At 46.1% G+C, this 16,611-nt stretch overlaps 2 protein-coding genes across 11 annotated transcripts in view; one reads left to right on the top strand and one right to left on the bottom strand.

The window, feature by feature from the left end:
- SERAC1 (serine active site containing 1) overlaps positions 1-2,640 on the top strand; it is a 30,009-nt gene extending 27,369 nt beyond the window's left edge. For all 3 annotated transcript variants that reach the window (XM_027454407.3, XM_005025650.6, XM_005025651.5), the window contains one exon: positions 689-2,640. In XM_027454407.3, the coding sequence (XP_027310208.1) occupies positions 689-825 (137 nt within the window). In that variant the 3' untranslated portion in view covers positions 826-2,640. The remainder of the gene's footprint in view (positions 1-688) is intronic.
- A 2,883-nt stretch (positions 2,641-5,523) lies between these two features.
- The window catches only part of SYNJ2 (synaptojanin 2), a 70,120-nt gene continuing 59,032 nt past the window's right edge, over positions 5,524-16,611 (bottom strand). For all 8 annotated transcript variants that reach the window (XM_072035947.1, XM_038177450.2, XM_038177451.2 and 5 more), the window contains 7 exons: positions 16,313-16,481; positions 15,807-15,959; positions 13,098-13,232; positions 11,884-11,996; positions 11,034-11,142; positions 9,496-9,698; positions 5,524-6,683 (listed from right to left, as the gene is read on the bottom strand). In XM_072035947.1, the coding sequence (XP_071892048.1) occupies positions 5,889-6,683; positions 9,496-9,698; positions 11,034-11,142; positions 11,884-11,996; positions 13,098-13,232; positions 15,807-15,959; positions 16,313-16,481 (1,677 nt within the window). In that variant the 3' untranslated portion in view covers positions 5,524-5,888. The remainder of the gene's footprint in view (positions 6,684-9,495; positions 9,699-11,033; positions 11,143-11,883; positions 11,997-13,097; positions 13,233-15,806; positions 15,960-16,312; positions 16,482-16,611) is intronic.

Below are 16,611 nucleotides of genomic sequence, written 5' to 3'. Positions count from 1 at the left end.
GCAACCTAAGTGAAATGTAAACTAGTAGCGATAGCTGTCAGGAAAGAGTAAATGCAGTAGTGTGCCCCAAGATCTGTCAGTGGAAATGGAGTGCTTGTATTCTACAGCCAAGCAAGGCAAGCTTTTAATCTCATTGGAAATGTGTGTAGTGATCTGTGGCATATTTCAGCTTCACTCTAGTTCTCTTTTTAGTCTCCACATCACAGTATTTCTTAAGGAATCAGGGCGATTAGTAGTGATGTAAAAAACAGCACTGATTTAGACTTTTTCAGAATGTGGGTACCCTGGGTTAAACCCTGTCCCTGTTCGAGTCAGTGCTTAAAGTGCAGTTAGGACTTAACCAGTGGCCGGGTGCTGCTAAATGGAGCTTTGATTCTTCAAAGTTGTCTGTATGGAGAAATGTACATCTCTGAGTTCCTGATAAAGACAGAAAACTCCAGACCTAATGGCTTACCAGCGTGGCTTTTGCAGCAATGTACAGCCTATCAGGTTATTGACAGCACGTGTTGATGCTTTTAGCACGTTTAAGAAATAACTGAGCCAAGCTAGTTAAACAGAAGGCAAGAGAAATTGCTTTTGAGAGATAAAATGCTAACGTAACATGTGCTTTTCAGTCTTGGTGATCTTACAAACTTTGGTAGTTTTTTCTTCATCTTTTTTTTCCTCTTTTTTTTTTTTTCTCTCTCAGGGTTAGGTATTGGAGACCTTATTCCAGTGGATGTGAATCACCTTAATATTTGTAAGCCAAAGAATAAGAATGCTTTCCTGTACCAGCGGACGCTGAAGTTCATTCAGGACGTTTTAGCCACAGACCTCGGAGACTGAGGTTTTTGCCATCCTTATCTGTTTATTTCCACTATTTGGTGTACCACAGTAAGTTCTCCTAACACTTGTTAGAAGACCTGCACAACCCCAGAGATGGTGTGTCAGTAGTATCTGCTGCTAAAACAATTTTTAGTATGTCTCCAACTTAGAGACCTCTCTAACTTTATTTCTAAAATATATCCAAAAGAAATACAAACTGAAAGACACTCCCATAAACCTGGCAAAAAGAAAGCGAGTGGCTTCAAGTAACCATGGTCTGTTGACAAAATATGTGCAAATTCTCCAGCAATCTGGCTGAGGAGGGATGGGGAGGCAGTGGAAGATAAGTTTCACTCAGTATACAGATGTCCCTCTGGAGTAATAACTGGACTGTGGAGGGTGCCTGTGCATCTCCTTTTAGCCAGGAAAGGTTGCTCTGAAGGCAGGCAGTCTCATTAAAGTCAATATATATCTGGGACTAAAATCTTACATTGAGAATCAGAAACAATTAATTGAGATAGCTATTTGTTGAGTAAAAAGGGGGAAGAAGCAAGTGGCTGTCTTCAAGCTTTGGTTTACTGCCCATGTTAATAGAGAGACAGAAGCCTGAGGACATTTACCCAAGTGCGTGAAGGCAGCGTTTTGGTTAGTGGCCCAAGTACAGGCGTTTTTGTAATTTGCCTTGGTGAAAATGCAGAGGATCCCAAACGTTTGGTTTTGGGAGGCCCAACTGTTTACTGGTGTAGATACAGCGAAAGAATTAGTGGAGTCTTATTTGACTTTATGTTAAGGATACCTTAACAGTACTAATGAGAAATAATTATTTTTAGAAAAAAATGGCACTGCTCAGCCACTTTTTTAAAGGCACAGCTAGTTTGCAACATAGTTAAGAGAAGCTAGCAGAACTGTGGTCCCCTTCCTTCCTTCCCTTCCACCCCCAACTCTCTCTGAAGATGAGCATAGGCTATGATTAGGCTGTGCTCCCCTGGCTGACGAGTTGTTAAATAAGGCCTGCATTGATGACAGGCTGAAGACATCTCGTAGCATTTATGTGATGGATCTGATATTCCTGGCCTAGGAATTACGGCCCTGAAAGCTGTCAGGTGTGCAATGCTCCTTGCAGTTCTGCGTGGGCTTGGCGCAGGGGTCAGCAGCCATTGCAGTCCTGCCAGGTTCTGAGGACCCCTCAGCTCTTCTCACTTCCGAGCACTCTGGTCCAGGAGGATGCTGTATTTGAAGATACATCTTTGGAAGTTGAGCTGTGACCTGCTGCAGCTGCACCGTAAAATTCACAGCTCACAGCAGTACAGAGAAGGTGCAGGACTGCACTAGCAACAAAAAAAAGCATTTTTTCCCCCTAAGCAAGATACAGGAAAGATCGCTAGGTGGCAGTATTTCAAATAGAAAATGTACCAATCTTCCCTAATTTCTAGAGGTTTATCCTGTTTACACCGTGGTTCAGACTTCAGAGTGTAAATATATCAGCACACTTTGTATTCACAAAGTAAGAGGTACGTTGAATTCATTGTCAATAGACAGGGCTTCTAATAACTGTGCTCAGTCTGACAAGTCTTGTATTGATTTTAATAGAGTTCTGTGGCTTCGAGGGACTCAGATCAATGACATAACATTAATCTTGTTGAGTAATGCATCTCTGTTTTGTAACTGGAACTTGTGAGACAACTTTCTCCTTTTTGTTACTGTGTGTATATATGTGCAACTTTTAAAACTAACTTTCAGGGTGTTTCTTCCACATATAGTAACTAAATTGTGTTTTTAAAAATGTATTAGACATACCACAAAATGTATTAAAGGTGAACAATCTGTGAAAAGATAGCTCTGCTTCGTGTTCATGTTTATTAAAGACCTGCAGTATTTCTCAGTGATGGTCTTGTGCTGGAGCAAGGTAATGCTTACCCTTTGTCTCAAGTAAGAGCATTGAGGGGTACAGTTTGCCACTGGTGTTTTGCCAGGCTGAGCAGGTTTGCAGTTGTGCTTTTAGGTTTTGCAAAAGTGCCTCCTAAATCATGTACAGTCACTGGCCCTAGAGCCATATGGGTCTGCTGCAGTGTTCTTGTTCACTTCCCGTTAGACACGTAAGCTCTTGTGCTCCTCTGGTGTCGCGTTAATTCAGAACATAGAGCCTTTGGGCGGATTCTTACTCCTCAAGCACTGTCCTTAATCCCACCCAGCTGCAGGTGTGGCTAGGAGGTGTGTGGGAGCTGTCTGCGCTGAGACGCAAATGGTAAGGCAGGAAGGGAACGCTGACAGGAATTTGTCAGCTCTCCTGCTTGAGGCTGTCCAGCACTGTTGTGTACCTGTGCTGGGATTTCTGGTACCAACAGTAATCAAGTTTTAATTGCTGTTTTTACAGTAGTGCAAACAGTGATTTGTGCTTCGTGGTGCTAGGCAGTGTAGCTATCAAGGAAAGGACAACTTTTCACTCTGGTGAAAATGTCAAATTTGGACCCAAAAAAGGAACAATAAAAATACAGCTTTATTAGAGTGGAAATTCTAAAAAAAATACTTCAGTTTTGGTTCCCTTTTTTCGCTGTTGTTTCAGTGATCACCTACCTGCAAAGCCCATCAGACTATAAGGAGCTGGTAAAATACAGTTGTTGTTTTATCCCTGAAGGAAAGTTGAGAAAGATGCTTTGCATTAAAAGTATACATGCTGAAGGAAGATTTCTTACCCACCCTATCTTCCTGCTCTGCTGTTCCAAAATGAGACACTGCTTTTGCTGCAAAGTATGCATCTAATTAGTCAACACTGACCAACAGTATAAAAAGTTTACGTTGGTCTCTGCTGGTTGCAGTTCGAGCAGTGGCTGTGCTAACAGCTACTGAGAATGTCACGAGTAACATTAATACTGTGAGATGGAGAACAAATGAAACTTGAGTGAAGCTCCCACTTTTCTTTACTTCCCAAGTTTCTGTGTGTGTGACTGCACCGATTGTTGTGGAGGTTTTTTATTCTCCGTATCTTTTACAAAAATCAGCGCTGCTGTGCTGCCTCCAGAAAAGGAGGTGATTTCCCAGAAATCGCTTGTCTGCTGGAAATGGCACTTCCGTAGCGTGATGCAAGCAGGAAGCTGATGAAAACAAATCTCGAGAAGAAAAGGGGAGCAGGTACGGACTATGTTGGTCACTTGGCCTTTGTTCACGTTGTGGTGGGGCTGGGCTTAGTCCAGAACAAGCAGGAAAGAATCCCCCCCTCCTGCAGCCTGAGTCTGCTGTGATGGTTTCCCAAATGCAGTGAGCCTGGCCCTGCTTCCCTTGTCCTGGACGTTAAAAGCAGAGCCCAGGTCACAAGCAGCTGCCTCTGAAAAGCTCCTGGCTGAGGGACTGGGCACAGTGTGAGGGGTAATGCAGTGAGGGAGCAGATTCTTCATTCTTTGCTCCATCCTTTTCACCTGGACTGTCACTTTCCCTTGGTTTGCTGTGATTGAACAGCGTGTGCTGTCACTGGTGGTGGAAAACAGGGATTTGTAGTCTAACGGGCAGCTTGCCACATACACAGACATAAGGGAAAATGGTAAAGGGCAGATATTTTCCTTAGTCAAAGAGAGTAATGAAGTAGATTTTATTTGACTTGTGTAAATCCACTTTAATTGGCTTTCCTGCTAACACTTTCATTACCATGTAAATTGGCTGTCCTCGAGCTGCTAATTATCTTTGCAGAAGATGCTGGCCATGGTCATATAAGGTACTCTTTCTTTTTTATTGCTCTTAGTGTTTCACACTGAACTGTGCCCGTAAATAATCGCTGTGTTTTAAGGGGAGGATGAGGAGGGTAAGGGGCTGTGTCGTATTGTAGGGAGCTGACTGTCCTGCTGCTTCGTGATTCACCAGCTGGCTGCTGTGCTAAACGGGCACGTCTGTAAGGAGCTTAGCTCTGGGTTTTATCGGTGCTGGGGAGCGAGAGAGCAGAGGAATGCAGGTGCTCAGAGGCAGCATCCTCTCTTACAGGATGCTGTGTGTTCAGAATTTGGTCACGGCAGTGAGATAGTGAGATATTAATAGTAGGGAAGTGGCTGAATCCCAGTTTCCAAGCAACTGAGAGCAAGTCATATAATTTTCCTGCAGGGAAAAAAAAAGCTCAGAACTTTCTTTTAATACAGCTTTTCTGCAGAAAACCTGAAAACAAGAGTGGTTTTTGTTTTTTTTTTTAGCCATACCTACTGCTTTAAAACATTCTCCTTAGGCGAAGCATCAAGATCTTTTATTATTAAATTAACAAATCACCACGAGACGTTGCAATCATTTCTCACTGCCTGTTTCAAACAAACGGCCCCTCTGCTCTCCAGCTGTACTGCACAGGCGAGGTAAGAGCCTGCACAGCTCCTGCAGCTGACAGACAATTTAGCACCGGGGGTGTCCTTACCAAAACCTCGAGAAAAGCTGCTGAGGTTCATGCAGCAGGTGGCAGATTCTTCCCAGGTACAGAATGAACAGGCTGCAGGGCTGATGTCTGGGCAACACCGCTCGTAGTTCTGCTTCCCATGCTCACAGCACACACCTCCTGTTTCCAACACAGGACTGAGTGAGCAAGGTAAGTACTGGGGGTCGTCACGGCTGCAGTTATCACCAGAAGACAATGCCTAAGCTTTTCCCAGTGGAAACTCAGCAGAACAGTAGCGGGGATACTGCTCTAAGTTCTGCTGCTGTGCATTCCCCCTAGGGACGTTTGTTCCAGAATAACTGTAGCGGTCTAGCTAGTCAAGATAAGGGTGCTTTATTTTAGGTGACAGCAATAGGTTAATATATATTGTACAGGAAAATGTTTTTCTTAATATCTTTTTTTTTCCATATATCATTACATGTTCTAACACATGACTCATAGCTGAAATAAAACACCTTAAGATGGATTAATAAAGAGAAATAATTTAGAATAAAGAACTTCTCAAACAAACTGTAGGTGACATTAGGCTGCTCTGTACACTTCCCTCCAGGGGCAGTACCTTTGTCTTCAAACACAGCAATGAAATGTAGCACGGACAGATGGCATTTCCTTAATGGAGCTTTGTGCAAAAGGTTTTTATTTTGCATCATAATTATGGGGATTAACATTAAGGGGACAAACTTTACAATTCTAAATTATTATTTGTGTTCACCAAGGCATTTTTGTTTTGCTCTGAGATGAGCAGTTTGTCGAACCCTTCTGACGGCGCACCACTGTCTTCATCATCACTGAACGTAACCCAGTGGCTGAAATCTTTTGAGCCGGGGAGTTTTAAGTTCTCTGGAGTTTGTGCTGAAGAAGTCGTTGATGCTGCCTGTAGGGAAAGGTGGCAGGAAGAGTCCAGGTCCAAAAGACCGGTGTTCTTTGCAAGGGAGCTGCTGTCTGGGAGCTGTGCATGCTGGCCTGGCAGAGGAAGAGGACCCCGAAGGTTGGCGATCTGTTCAGTGTTTGGTGCCAGCTGTTTCGTTGTGGTGATTTCTGGGCTGGCAGCAAACGTAGGGGCTAGGAGGGCGGACTGCGAGGGGGCAGCGTGGAGGACAGCGGAGTCCTGAGGCTGGGGGCAGAGCCCAGGGTTGTTGTTGTTGGAGTTGAACATCAGCCCTTGCAGAAGCGGGTTGTCGCTGCTCTGCAGAACTTGCAGGTGAAGAGCTGCAGGAGCCGACTTCTTTCTTCGCGGTGGCACCTTCGGGACAAAGGCTGTGCCCTGCGCAGGCAGTGCGCTGGCCTCGGCCGTGCTTGGCGAAGGGAGCTGCTTTTCGCTGCTCTCCTGAGGCTTCCCAGGCTGTGCTGTTCTGGGCTTGGGGACTGGAGTAATCTTGGTCGGACTGAGAATAGCTGCGGCTTCGAGACAGGGCTCTGTCGAGCCAAAAGGGTTCTGTGCTGCCTGGTGGTCACAGTGCTCGTCTGTAGACGTGGCCTGAGGGGGGAGAAAGGAACCAGAAGTTTGAGAACAAAAATGGTACCTTGAACTGTGAGTCACTTGGAGCGCAAGTTTTATTTATGGTGTTACCGAGAAAAGCTGACAGTTCTGGAAGAAAAAAAGCAGTACAAAGAGGAGGCTTGGCAGCACGATTTGAAACTACCTGCTTAGCTCTGCCTCAGCCATCGTGCCTTGGACCAGTGTTCATGCACAGAGTGCTGTGTGAGGACAAGGATCCTACAGCCTGTTCGCTCCCTGTATGAGAAATACCTCTCTGTGACCATCTCTCTTTCATTGTCAGGATTTAGCTCCAGGCCAAACTGACACAGTTCTGAGGAGTTATTTGTTACATCTCCCTGCTGACTCATATTATTTAAGCAAGAATGCATGGGGGGGGGTGTATTAACGGGAGGCCATCAGCTCGTGTCATGCCACAGCCCCTGTCATTTCTGTCTGCAATAACACATGCTTTTGAGTGCGTGGCTGTTTGAACGATAGAAATAGAGGTGGGTTGGATAGATGTATTCACGTACAGGACACGGATGGAGGAACGTGTAAGCCTGATACCAGAGTCAAACTGAAATAGAGAAATTCCTGCAAGAGATTTCATATAACTAACACCAAGGTAGCACTCTGCAGGAGTGCCCTGGGAGTGGGGACAAGATAAATAGAAAACAACTGGATCACTCCTTGTTATTGAATGATTAAGGAAAAAGCACACACTGGTGTCTGTTTTTTCTTTTTGATTTTGCTCAGTGGAGATGGCACAAACTCCATTACAGAGGGGTGAATGCCTTGGCAAAGGAAGGTAAGGCAGGATTCCTACCAACCTGAAACAAAGCTTGCTGAGGTTCTGTCAAAGGCAGGATCTGAAAGGTTACATTTGTGCTGCTCTGGTACTTAAATGGCTTTCACTATTAAACAATCATTTCAGCAGCCCTAGGAGGTGAAGAAATACAGCCACTGTAGAGACCTGACAGATTAAAAACCCACGCCTACGGGTGAGTATTTTTAAGAACTTCAGCTCTTGAGTAGAATCCAAAGTGAAATGCTGAATCCCATTATGAGGCATGTGAGAAAAGTTGGATGTCTCTGAGCAGGACGCAGAACTGTCTATGGATCAGGAAGCTGCCACGATACCGAGCGGAACACTCATGCTGTGATTAAAAGCAAACACCGATAAAGAAAGGATGAGTCTTAAATCCTGCACATCAGCTGCCTCTCGCTATTCGGGATTCATGGCAGAGCTCTATCCTGCAGATGTATACCCCTGCTCTGCCTCTTAGTAAGGCAGCCAGGCTCGGTTTTTGAATTTAATACTCAGCCAAAGAGTGCTGGTATTGAAAAAAAATCAGAGATTTCTAAGCAGTTTTGTCTCTGACTTGAACTGCAGTCTTTAGATAGCAGAAATAACTCAAAAAGAAAAAATAGAACTGTTGAGATTGACTGAAACACTAATTCTTTGTACAGCAAGGAAGTCTTTCTTCCTAATTTTACTAGAACAACTAGATACGTGTGCTGTGAAGATGGTTCTGATGCTTCATAATCAGAGTAGGAATACAGGAAGAGAAAAAGCATTCTGGGAGATGGCTCCCAAATGAGATGATGGCATTTTTTGGTGCATTGGCCTAGAAGAAACTTGTCTGACAGATCTGGTGGCCTTCCACAATAGGGTTACAGCGTTGGTGGACAGAGGAAGAGCACCTGACATCTGATCGGACTGATGCAAAGCACTTGTCGCTGTCCCACATGATGTTTGTCTCTAAAGGGGAGAGACGGGGATTTGACAGCTGGACCACCCCCTGGGTAAGGAACTGGCTGGGTGCTTGCACAAAAAGTTGTGGCCAGCGGCTCGGTGTCCAGGTGGAGATCAGTGATAAAGGGTGGTCCTTAGGAACAGGTGCTGCTTGTGTGAGACCCCTCCCGGAGTCCTGCGTTCAGCTGTGGGGCCCCAGCACAAGAAGGACACGGAGCTATTAGAATGAGTCCAGGGGAGGGCCACAAAGATGATCTGAGGGCTGCAGCACCTCCTGTGAAGAGAGGCTGGAAGAGGTGAGGATGTTCAGCCTGGAGAAGAGAAGGCTTTGGGAAGCCCTTACAGCAGCCTGCTAGTGCCTAGAGGGGGCCTGCAGGAAAGCTGGGGAGGGACTCTTTGGCAGGAGGTGTAGGGGTAGGACAAGGGAGAAGGGCTTTAAACTAAAAAAGGGTAGATGGAGATCAGATATAAGGAAGAAACTCTTCACTGTGAGGGTGGTGAGGCCCTGGCACAGAGAAGCTGTGGGTGCCCCATCCCTGGAGGTGCTCAAGGCCAGGCTGGATGGGGCTGTGGGCAACCTGGGCTGGTGGCAGGTGTCCCTGCCCATGGCAGGTGGGTGGAATTGGGTGGTCCTTAAGGTCCCTTCCAGCCCAAACCAGTCTGTGGTTCTGTGAAATGAACATGATGCAATCTGGAGATAGCATTCCCCTCCAAATCTGGAGGGGAAGCAGAGTACTGGAGACAAGCCATTTTTACATTCAGTTCCATTCACCTTAACAGTGTTGCGACAAAACAGAAGACAAGAAACAAAATCTAAGAGAAGAGACCAACAAACCAAAAAGCTGAGTAGGGAACTCAGGCTCCTTTCCTTTCTGACTGCCCCGTATGTTGTTATGCCCTTAAAGCCTGCAATGCACAAAACCATTTCAGTGCCCGTTGACTAAGCACTGGGTACACTTTATATAACAGGGTTCCTAAAAACTTTAACAGCCCACCCCTTTCGCCATCTTCGCCCTGTGTAACAAAGGCTGGATGACTTTGGCTGCAACTCACATTTTCCATCTTGACTCCAGTCCTTTGCAGCGGGGCTGGCTTCTTTGTGGTTGGAACTTTGGGTGGCGGGCGGTGGGGCACAAGCGCTGGTCCTGCCTGCGCCCCTGGAAAGGACGGTGATTTTGTGATGCCGGGGAGAGGCTCGGCTTTGGTCAACATTTGGTTTCTAGCTGGAGCAGGCTTCGGTGCATCTTCCTGTAATCCTGAAAAGCAAAACCAGTTACTGGCTTGGCCTGATCAGAAACGTAGCATCAAGATGATTTCTTTCACAATCGTGTTTTCCAAAATGTGCATGCCTGAAGGGAACAGTGCTCAGGCAGGGAATGTGGGGTTTAGAAGTAACTGGACCTTGGCGAGCCTGGCTCTAGAATGTTTACATTTGTAAAGAGCAGTTAAGGAAAACCTTCCTTGTTGGAAATGCTTCATGCCAGCACAGCAGCGCTGTGCCACCATTTGGCCAAGTGGATAAACCCTGCCTGGGGGTGCTGCCCTACTGGGCTCAAGGCCTGAGTCTCCTTTTGCCCGGGTTTCCTGATCTGGATCAAAAAGAGAACAGCACAGAGCACCTCTTGGAGGTCACTTGGTGGAGAATTGTGAATGCTGCCTGGTGGTAGAGCACAGGCAAGTGAAAGTGACGCTGACCAGGTGAGTTTCCTTACACAAGCTGAGTGAAACCCTTTGTGTGAATTTCAGACTTAACAGGGTGTGTATCTGACTTAAGAGATAAAGGCACGGCACTCTCTGGGGAACCAACATCAAAATGCCTTAAAGATATTTCTAATTAAACGGGATTGTTCCAGGCTGCATTAGCTGTATGTACGAACAAAAAGGGACAATTTTTTCTTGTAAACAGAGAGCCTTGCAAACTCTCATCGCAACCTCCTGCATTCTTTCTTTTATATGCATCAGCAAAAACAAGGCTACTTCCAGCCCTGGAGGGTGTGCTCACAGGGCTGGAGCTTCAGAAACGAAGCTCTACCTCGTTTCCTGTTCTAATTTGCCCTTTTATCTCCAGGGCCCAGGTACAGATCCTAATACATGAAGTAGCCTTTCCGCAGATACTCGTGGCACAAGCTTCTATCTAGGTAACAACTCTGATTCCTGTTCAACTGTGAGTAGAACCCAGGTTATTTCCCCCACAGCTGTACCTGCTCTGTAAATTCTGCTTGGAATAGTGAGCATTCAATAAATGGAGCGGCAACTATCTCATGCAACTCGCAGGTAACACAAGCAGCCGAGGAAGATCCCATCTTTATCTTTCAGTTTTTCAGACTGGATCTGGACATAAATAACCCAACTGCTCCTAGTAACAGGTTCTACAAGAAAATACACAACTCATCTAGGAAAAGAAAAAGGCTAGCGTTATCAAACCTGACAGATAACACTGAGCACAATCTTGCAAGAACGTGTGTGTCAGTGTTCAGCTGAGCTGCTGAACAGAAATAAATGCATCTGGGCTATGACAGGGGAAAGATAAACACACCTACAGACTTCTTTATTTAAAGAGTTTTGGAAGTCCGTTTCGAAGCTGTGCTCACCTCCTTTAGCTTCCATAAGACATCTAATAGCTTCTTCTGCTTCCTCAGCTGTGGTGGTTTTGATCTGCTTGACGTTGTAAGGTTTGCTTATCCCAGTCCGGACTTTAGGCTTTAAAAATAATAAAAAAAAAAAAAAAAAAAAGAATGAGTCATCTGGAAGGAACTGTTCTTTCTGGTACACCTGTAACCTTACGGCTAAGCTCACACACCTGTGAAGTTCTGGTTTTGCCAGTGGCTATTTAACAATCTATGAATACTGTGGAAACAGCGGGGAGGTTTTTGGAAGGTATTAGGTCTTGGTTATCTGCTGAGGAGACACACGGCTGGCTTATGGCCACAGCTGGCCCCTCAGCCATCCCTTGCTCAATGTGTAAGGGTTTCCACCTAAGAAGAGAGGGGGCAGCTGCTTCCACGTTCAGGTCGTGGTTTCCCTGCTGAGCAGGCTGGCAGCCTTACTGATGATGGGGAACTTTTCCCACGTGCTAGGCACTAGCATAGCCCATCCAAAAGAGGTAAGAAAAGACTTAAAGCACATTATCACGGTGCTCTAAATTCAAGTTAGCATCTGTCAGAAAGCAACACCTAAGATAAACCCTGGTTGTGCACCATTTTCTCTCCCCCTTTTTGGCCTTTCTAATCCTTGTCAGCTTAATACATTCTTTCTGGAGTGCAGCAGGTCCTGCAGTCTGGTCTGACAGCACAACACATTCCTCTTGGCCTTTCTGGCTCAGGCAAGCGATCGATTTCCTTCCCTGTATGATGACAGGCGCATCGTGTGGGTGATGCTCGGTGCCTGTGTGGATGGGGAGGTGGGGATGGTGCCACGTGGCCGCAGAGGGGCAGGGCTCACCGGCTGCTGCGGAGCTCCAGGCAGCAGCTTCGCCGTTGCCAAGATGGAGCAGGTGCCGTGGGTTCCTGAGGAGAGGGAGCCATCCGAGGAGGACTTTTTGCCTGATGATCCAGCTGAAAGAGGAACAAATACGGCCTGTGAGATTCAGCAGCTGGTACAACGTCGTACCTGCTATGGTGGAAACCTCATGCTCTTTGAAGGGTTTTTTGGGAAATAAAGGAGATGCTGCCAGCCTCCTGCTCCTCCAGGCAATGGGCACATTTAGGCAAGACCTTCCTGAGGGACACCAAGGAGCTTGAGTCCCTCTGGCTTGGTGCCGAGAGCAAAACACTTTGATCTACGAGGAGTCATGGGCTGCACCTGCTACTGGTTTAGTCTCAGGTGAAAAAATAAAGCGATGAAATCTTGAACTGTCTCAGGAGGCAATTTCCTCGTTAGCTTTGCTTTCGTTTAACAATTTGGGTACCTCAGCTGGGCATTAACGCTGCCTTCCAGGCACAGAAGTACTGATACCAGCGAGTCTGACAGAACTTAAATTAAGACTGGAAAATATGTAAAGAAGAGAGGCTTTGGGGATGAAAAAAAAAAAAAAAGGCAGTGCATAGCTTGTGTCATGCAGAAGGCCAGCATGATTATGCTGATCTAGCAACCATCACTCATCCAGATGCATCCATAAAAACAGGAGCCGTAGAGTACTGATGGCCCCTCAGGTGAGCAGAGCTTGGGTAAACGGCACCACTCTCCTCGTGCCTCACTGAACACAACAACAAGCAGGAATCGCTTGCTGAGCAGAAAAGGACAGATGCTTGTGCAGAACAAGAATTTTGTCAAAGCTTTTAGAAAGAAGATTACAGTTAAGTCAGAAACAAAAGAACTATAAAAAAACATAACTTTTGAAGCCAGCAGGGATAAATAATGGTACTATTTTTATTGTGGCAAAGTGGCTGGTCAGCTGGCTGAGTGATGAGGTAGAAAGGGCACTCCATCCTCACTAAATTTAGCACAAGGGCCTTTCTTTGTGAAGCATCTGTTGTCCTGAGGACAGGCTTTCCCCCAGTGCTAGCTGAAGCCGTAGTCAGACTGAAACAGACGGGGAAGGGAGCGTATGGACAGCCTGACTTTTCAGAACAACTTTACTTGCTTTGTCACCCCGCAATGGCAGGCAAAAACCTGTTCAGTTGGGAAAATCACCCTGTTAAGAAAGTGGCACTCACCAGGAGGAGGTGGTCTCTGCGGCGGCTGGAGCGGCCGAGGCCGGTTGGGAACGGAGAGGGACCTGCTGGGAGAGCGGTGGTGGCGCTCCCCGCCTCGCTCCAGCTCCTGCTTCAGGTCAGCCAGGGCTGTGTCGTCTGGGGAAATCACAGAAAAGGTCTATCAGATACTCGACAGAGGAAAGGCACCAAACCTGGAGGCTCCTTTTGTACTGTTTTGCTCCCCTGAATGTCTCCCACCCCAAGAACCATCTATCCTTTATGTCAAACGTTTGTTTCTCTTTCTCCTTTTCCAACATTTATCAGCATTGCCACTGACAAAACGACTGCCCGCGTTTGATTTCAGGGTTACTGGTCACCTCGTTACACTGGCAGCTTTTCAGAGGCAGATTTCAGCAACTGGTACCAGTCAAACCGTGACATGCAGCCACGAGAAGGCTCCTCATGCTCAGTTCCCTGCTCCTCCTTCCTGAACACTGAGGTTCCCTCTGAAGATCAGGCACCTTTCCTTGCTCAGAACTGTTTTCATGCCAGAGAAAAGCCTGTCAGAATCACTCACTCATCACATCTCTGCTTCCCAGCACTGTTTCGTAACAGGAACACCTGCCTCAACGTGACAGCCTTCGATTGCACCTTCACTGATCAGACTACTGCCTTTTCATCCCACCTAAGCCCCTCTGACAGCTGGAGGAGAGGAGCAGGGATTGCTTGTTCTCCCAGTCGGCTGCACTGAGGGTTCTCTCACCTCCCTCCCCTGCCCAGCCATGCAGATATGGTCCCTAGGGCCATAAATCCATAAATCCACTGGGTTTTGTTTGTCCCTGTGGTTTGGAGAGGATGGGGAAGGAGCTGAGAAGCAGCAGTCCCTCACACTTTAGGCATTTGTACAAAAAATCCCATTTTTCAAAAAGCCGTGCTCTGCGGGGAGTGCTGAGCTGCCTCACAGCTTCCTGCTCCCACTCAGCACCGGCTGGCAGCCGCAGAGACGCAGCCTGTGATCTGCCCAGCCTGCCCCCCTCTTCCCTCTGCATTTTCTGGACTTCTAAGCAGCAGATACGGCCTCCCCAGTAGGATCCAGGGAGTCATGCAGACACCCAAAGGCACAGCTTGAAATTCTGCCAGTAACACTGAGCAGAAGACAAAAAAAGTCAGCCATCGCCATTCGATCCCCCCCCCTTAAACGAGTGCTGCTTTTTGGCAGTGGCTCCCGGGAACATCAGTTTTGTGAGGCCATTCTCTGACCTCTGAAACACACACACACACACCCTGCTGTGCTCCTGTCCTCGGCTTCCATTTGTGTCTAACACCTGCTCTACAATCACCATACCTTTGATTACGAGACACTGGGGTAGAACTGGAAGCTTTATGGAGGCACCTGAAACTGCAGAGACTTCCAAAATGGACTGAGTGTATCATATTTTGACTTGTGGGAGATCGTGACCCCCACCTTGACCTCCTTCAAACCATACTTTACAGCCTCTATTTACTTTTTGATATCTTTGGTGGAGAAGAGTTAGCGTGGGTGAAAAGAATCACTGCAGTGCTCTGTGGTGTAATGAATCATCACAGAGCAGGCCAGAGGTGCTCGGAGGGCAACTCATCCCGTATAACAAAGTGGTTGTTTGCGCTGTGTTTAATAACAACAGATCACTCCTTGGCTTGGGGCTATGTTTCTGGGTCTGTTCCCGAGTTGCAAGCAGCACGTGACTGAAGGTGGGCAGGAGAGCTGTACATCACCGGGACGGCTTGGGACATCTGTCGGTGTCAACTGAGCAGTTTTATTTAATCTTTGCGAACTCTGCTTCTGACTCACCCTTTGAAGGTATGAAAGTTTGCAGGTTTATGCCATAAAGCTCGCTTCTGTGAGAGTGCAGAAGGACAGCTCCTGAATCACTGGGGAAGTGTTTAATGTGTGATCCATCTTGTCTGTGCTTGGCCGGTAAAGCATGTCCTGATCGCACCCCAGCGTAATGAAACTGCTGCTGTGGCTAGTTCCTGCTGCAGTTTGTATCAGTGTTCTCTTCAGAGCATTAACTTCCCTTTGCCATGTAATTTCGTAGTAATATGCAAACAAGCCAGGTGACCAGATAAAAAGGGCAACACATTTGCAAAGCACCAGAAGAATGAATATGCCTGCAGCGTGAACCTTGACTTCTTCAGAAATAAAAACAGAAGCAAAGGAGTAATTTTAGGCTTCTTCTGAAGTCAGTTTGAACAAAACATCCTGGAGAGTCCAGCTTACTCCAGACTGCACTGCCACACCTATTGCTTAAAGGGCAGAGCAAAGCCCATCATCAAATCAACAGCAATCCTTTCACTTGATTTTGCTTTGTCCCTCACCAATAAGAAAATAAAGTACGGATGATTTTGTATTTTGTACAGCCCTGGTGCTGTATAACAGCACCAAATGGATAAAAAGACTTATTTTCTCATGGCTCTAAAAGGAAACCAGCATTTGTAAGCATTACTACTTTGCCCTGGGCTGAAGAGAAGAATCTAAGCTTTTTTATTTGTATTGTTCTTGTTGCCTGAGGGCCTCAGTTACAGTCACACACTTGATAGGGGTTGAGCACCGTACAGACATGTATCAAAAAGATGATCATTATCTTTGAAGGACTTACAGTAGAAATATAAATGAACAGGGGAATACAGACACGAGGAAAACAAACAACAAGCATTCAGGTCTTACTTTAAGGAATGTACATAATTTACCTTTGTACAGCTGTGGGTTTTGTCCAGATTTGCTTGAAAAAGCTGCGGATGCAAAGTGTCCAGAGCCATCAGGCAAATCTTCTGCTGAGTCTGCTTCTAACTGTTGACACAAAGCATCATCTAAATAATCGTCTTCATCCTCCACTATATCACCTGAATTAAAACATAAAATCCACAGATTCAATGAGCAAATACATTCTCCATCTCTCCCTATTATCAACAAATTAATTTAATATACAGGTTGGGCAAGCTTTTTTCGTAACCTGCACTTCACTACATTTTGTTTCTACACAGATAACTGTACCACACGTAGGATTTGCTAACATAGTTTATAACACTAAATTGTTAGGACAATCCTAACCATGGCTTTCATTACAATCTTCTTTTTAAGAAGTGTGGTTTTATTGCAAATGAAGATCCTGATTGCACTTCTGCTGTACCTGCTCTGTGCAATCAAAGTCACCAAAGCAATTTCTCACAGCTCAGCTTAGGAACCTGCTTCTCACCTTCTGAGTCATAGTCCAAACTTGAGAAGTCAAAATTTTCTTCCAGAAGACAGGAGTTTGCTGTGGGGGACATGGGGACAATGCTTTCCCGTTTTCGAGCAATTTCCTCCTGAAGTCCCTTTAGCCAGTCTTTGGTCTTGGGTCGGATCTTCACTGTTCTGCCTCTGACCTAAAACAGACAAAATTGTTTCCCCTTTTCCAAGCAATTTCACAAAATAAGTACACCTGAACAAAATAAGCAACTGCTGACAGAAACTGATATAACTAAAGCTCCATCTCAGAAGATAAACTAAAATGAA

The sequence above is a fragment of the Anas platyrhynchos genome, chromosome 3 (genome assembly GCF_047663525.1).
Source record: "Anas platyrhynchos isolate ZD024472 breed Pekin duck chromosome 3, IASCAAS_PekinDuck_T2T, whole genome shotgun sequence".
In the NCBI taxonomy this organism is placed as follows: Eukaryota; Metazoa; Chordata; class Aves; order Anseriformes; family Anatidae; genus Anas; species Anas platyrhynchos.
This window is presented reverse-complemented; position numbering and strand designations above follow the sequence as displayed.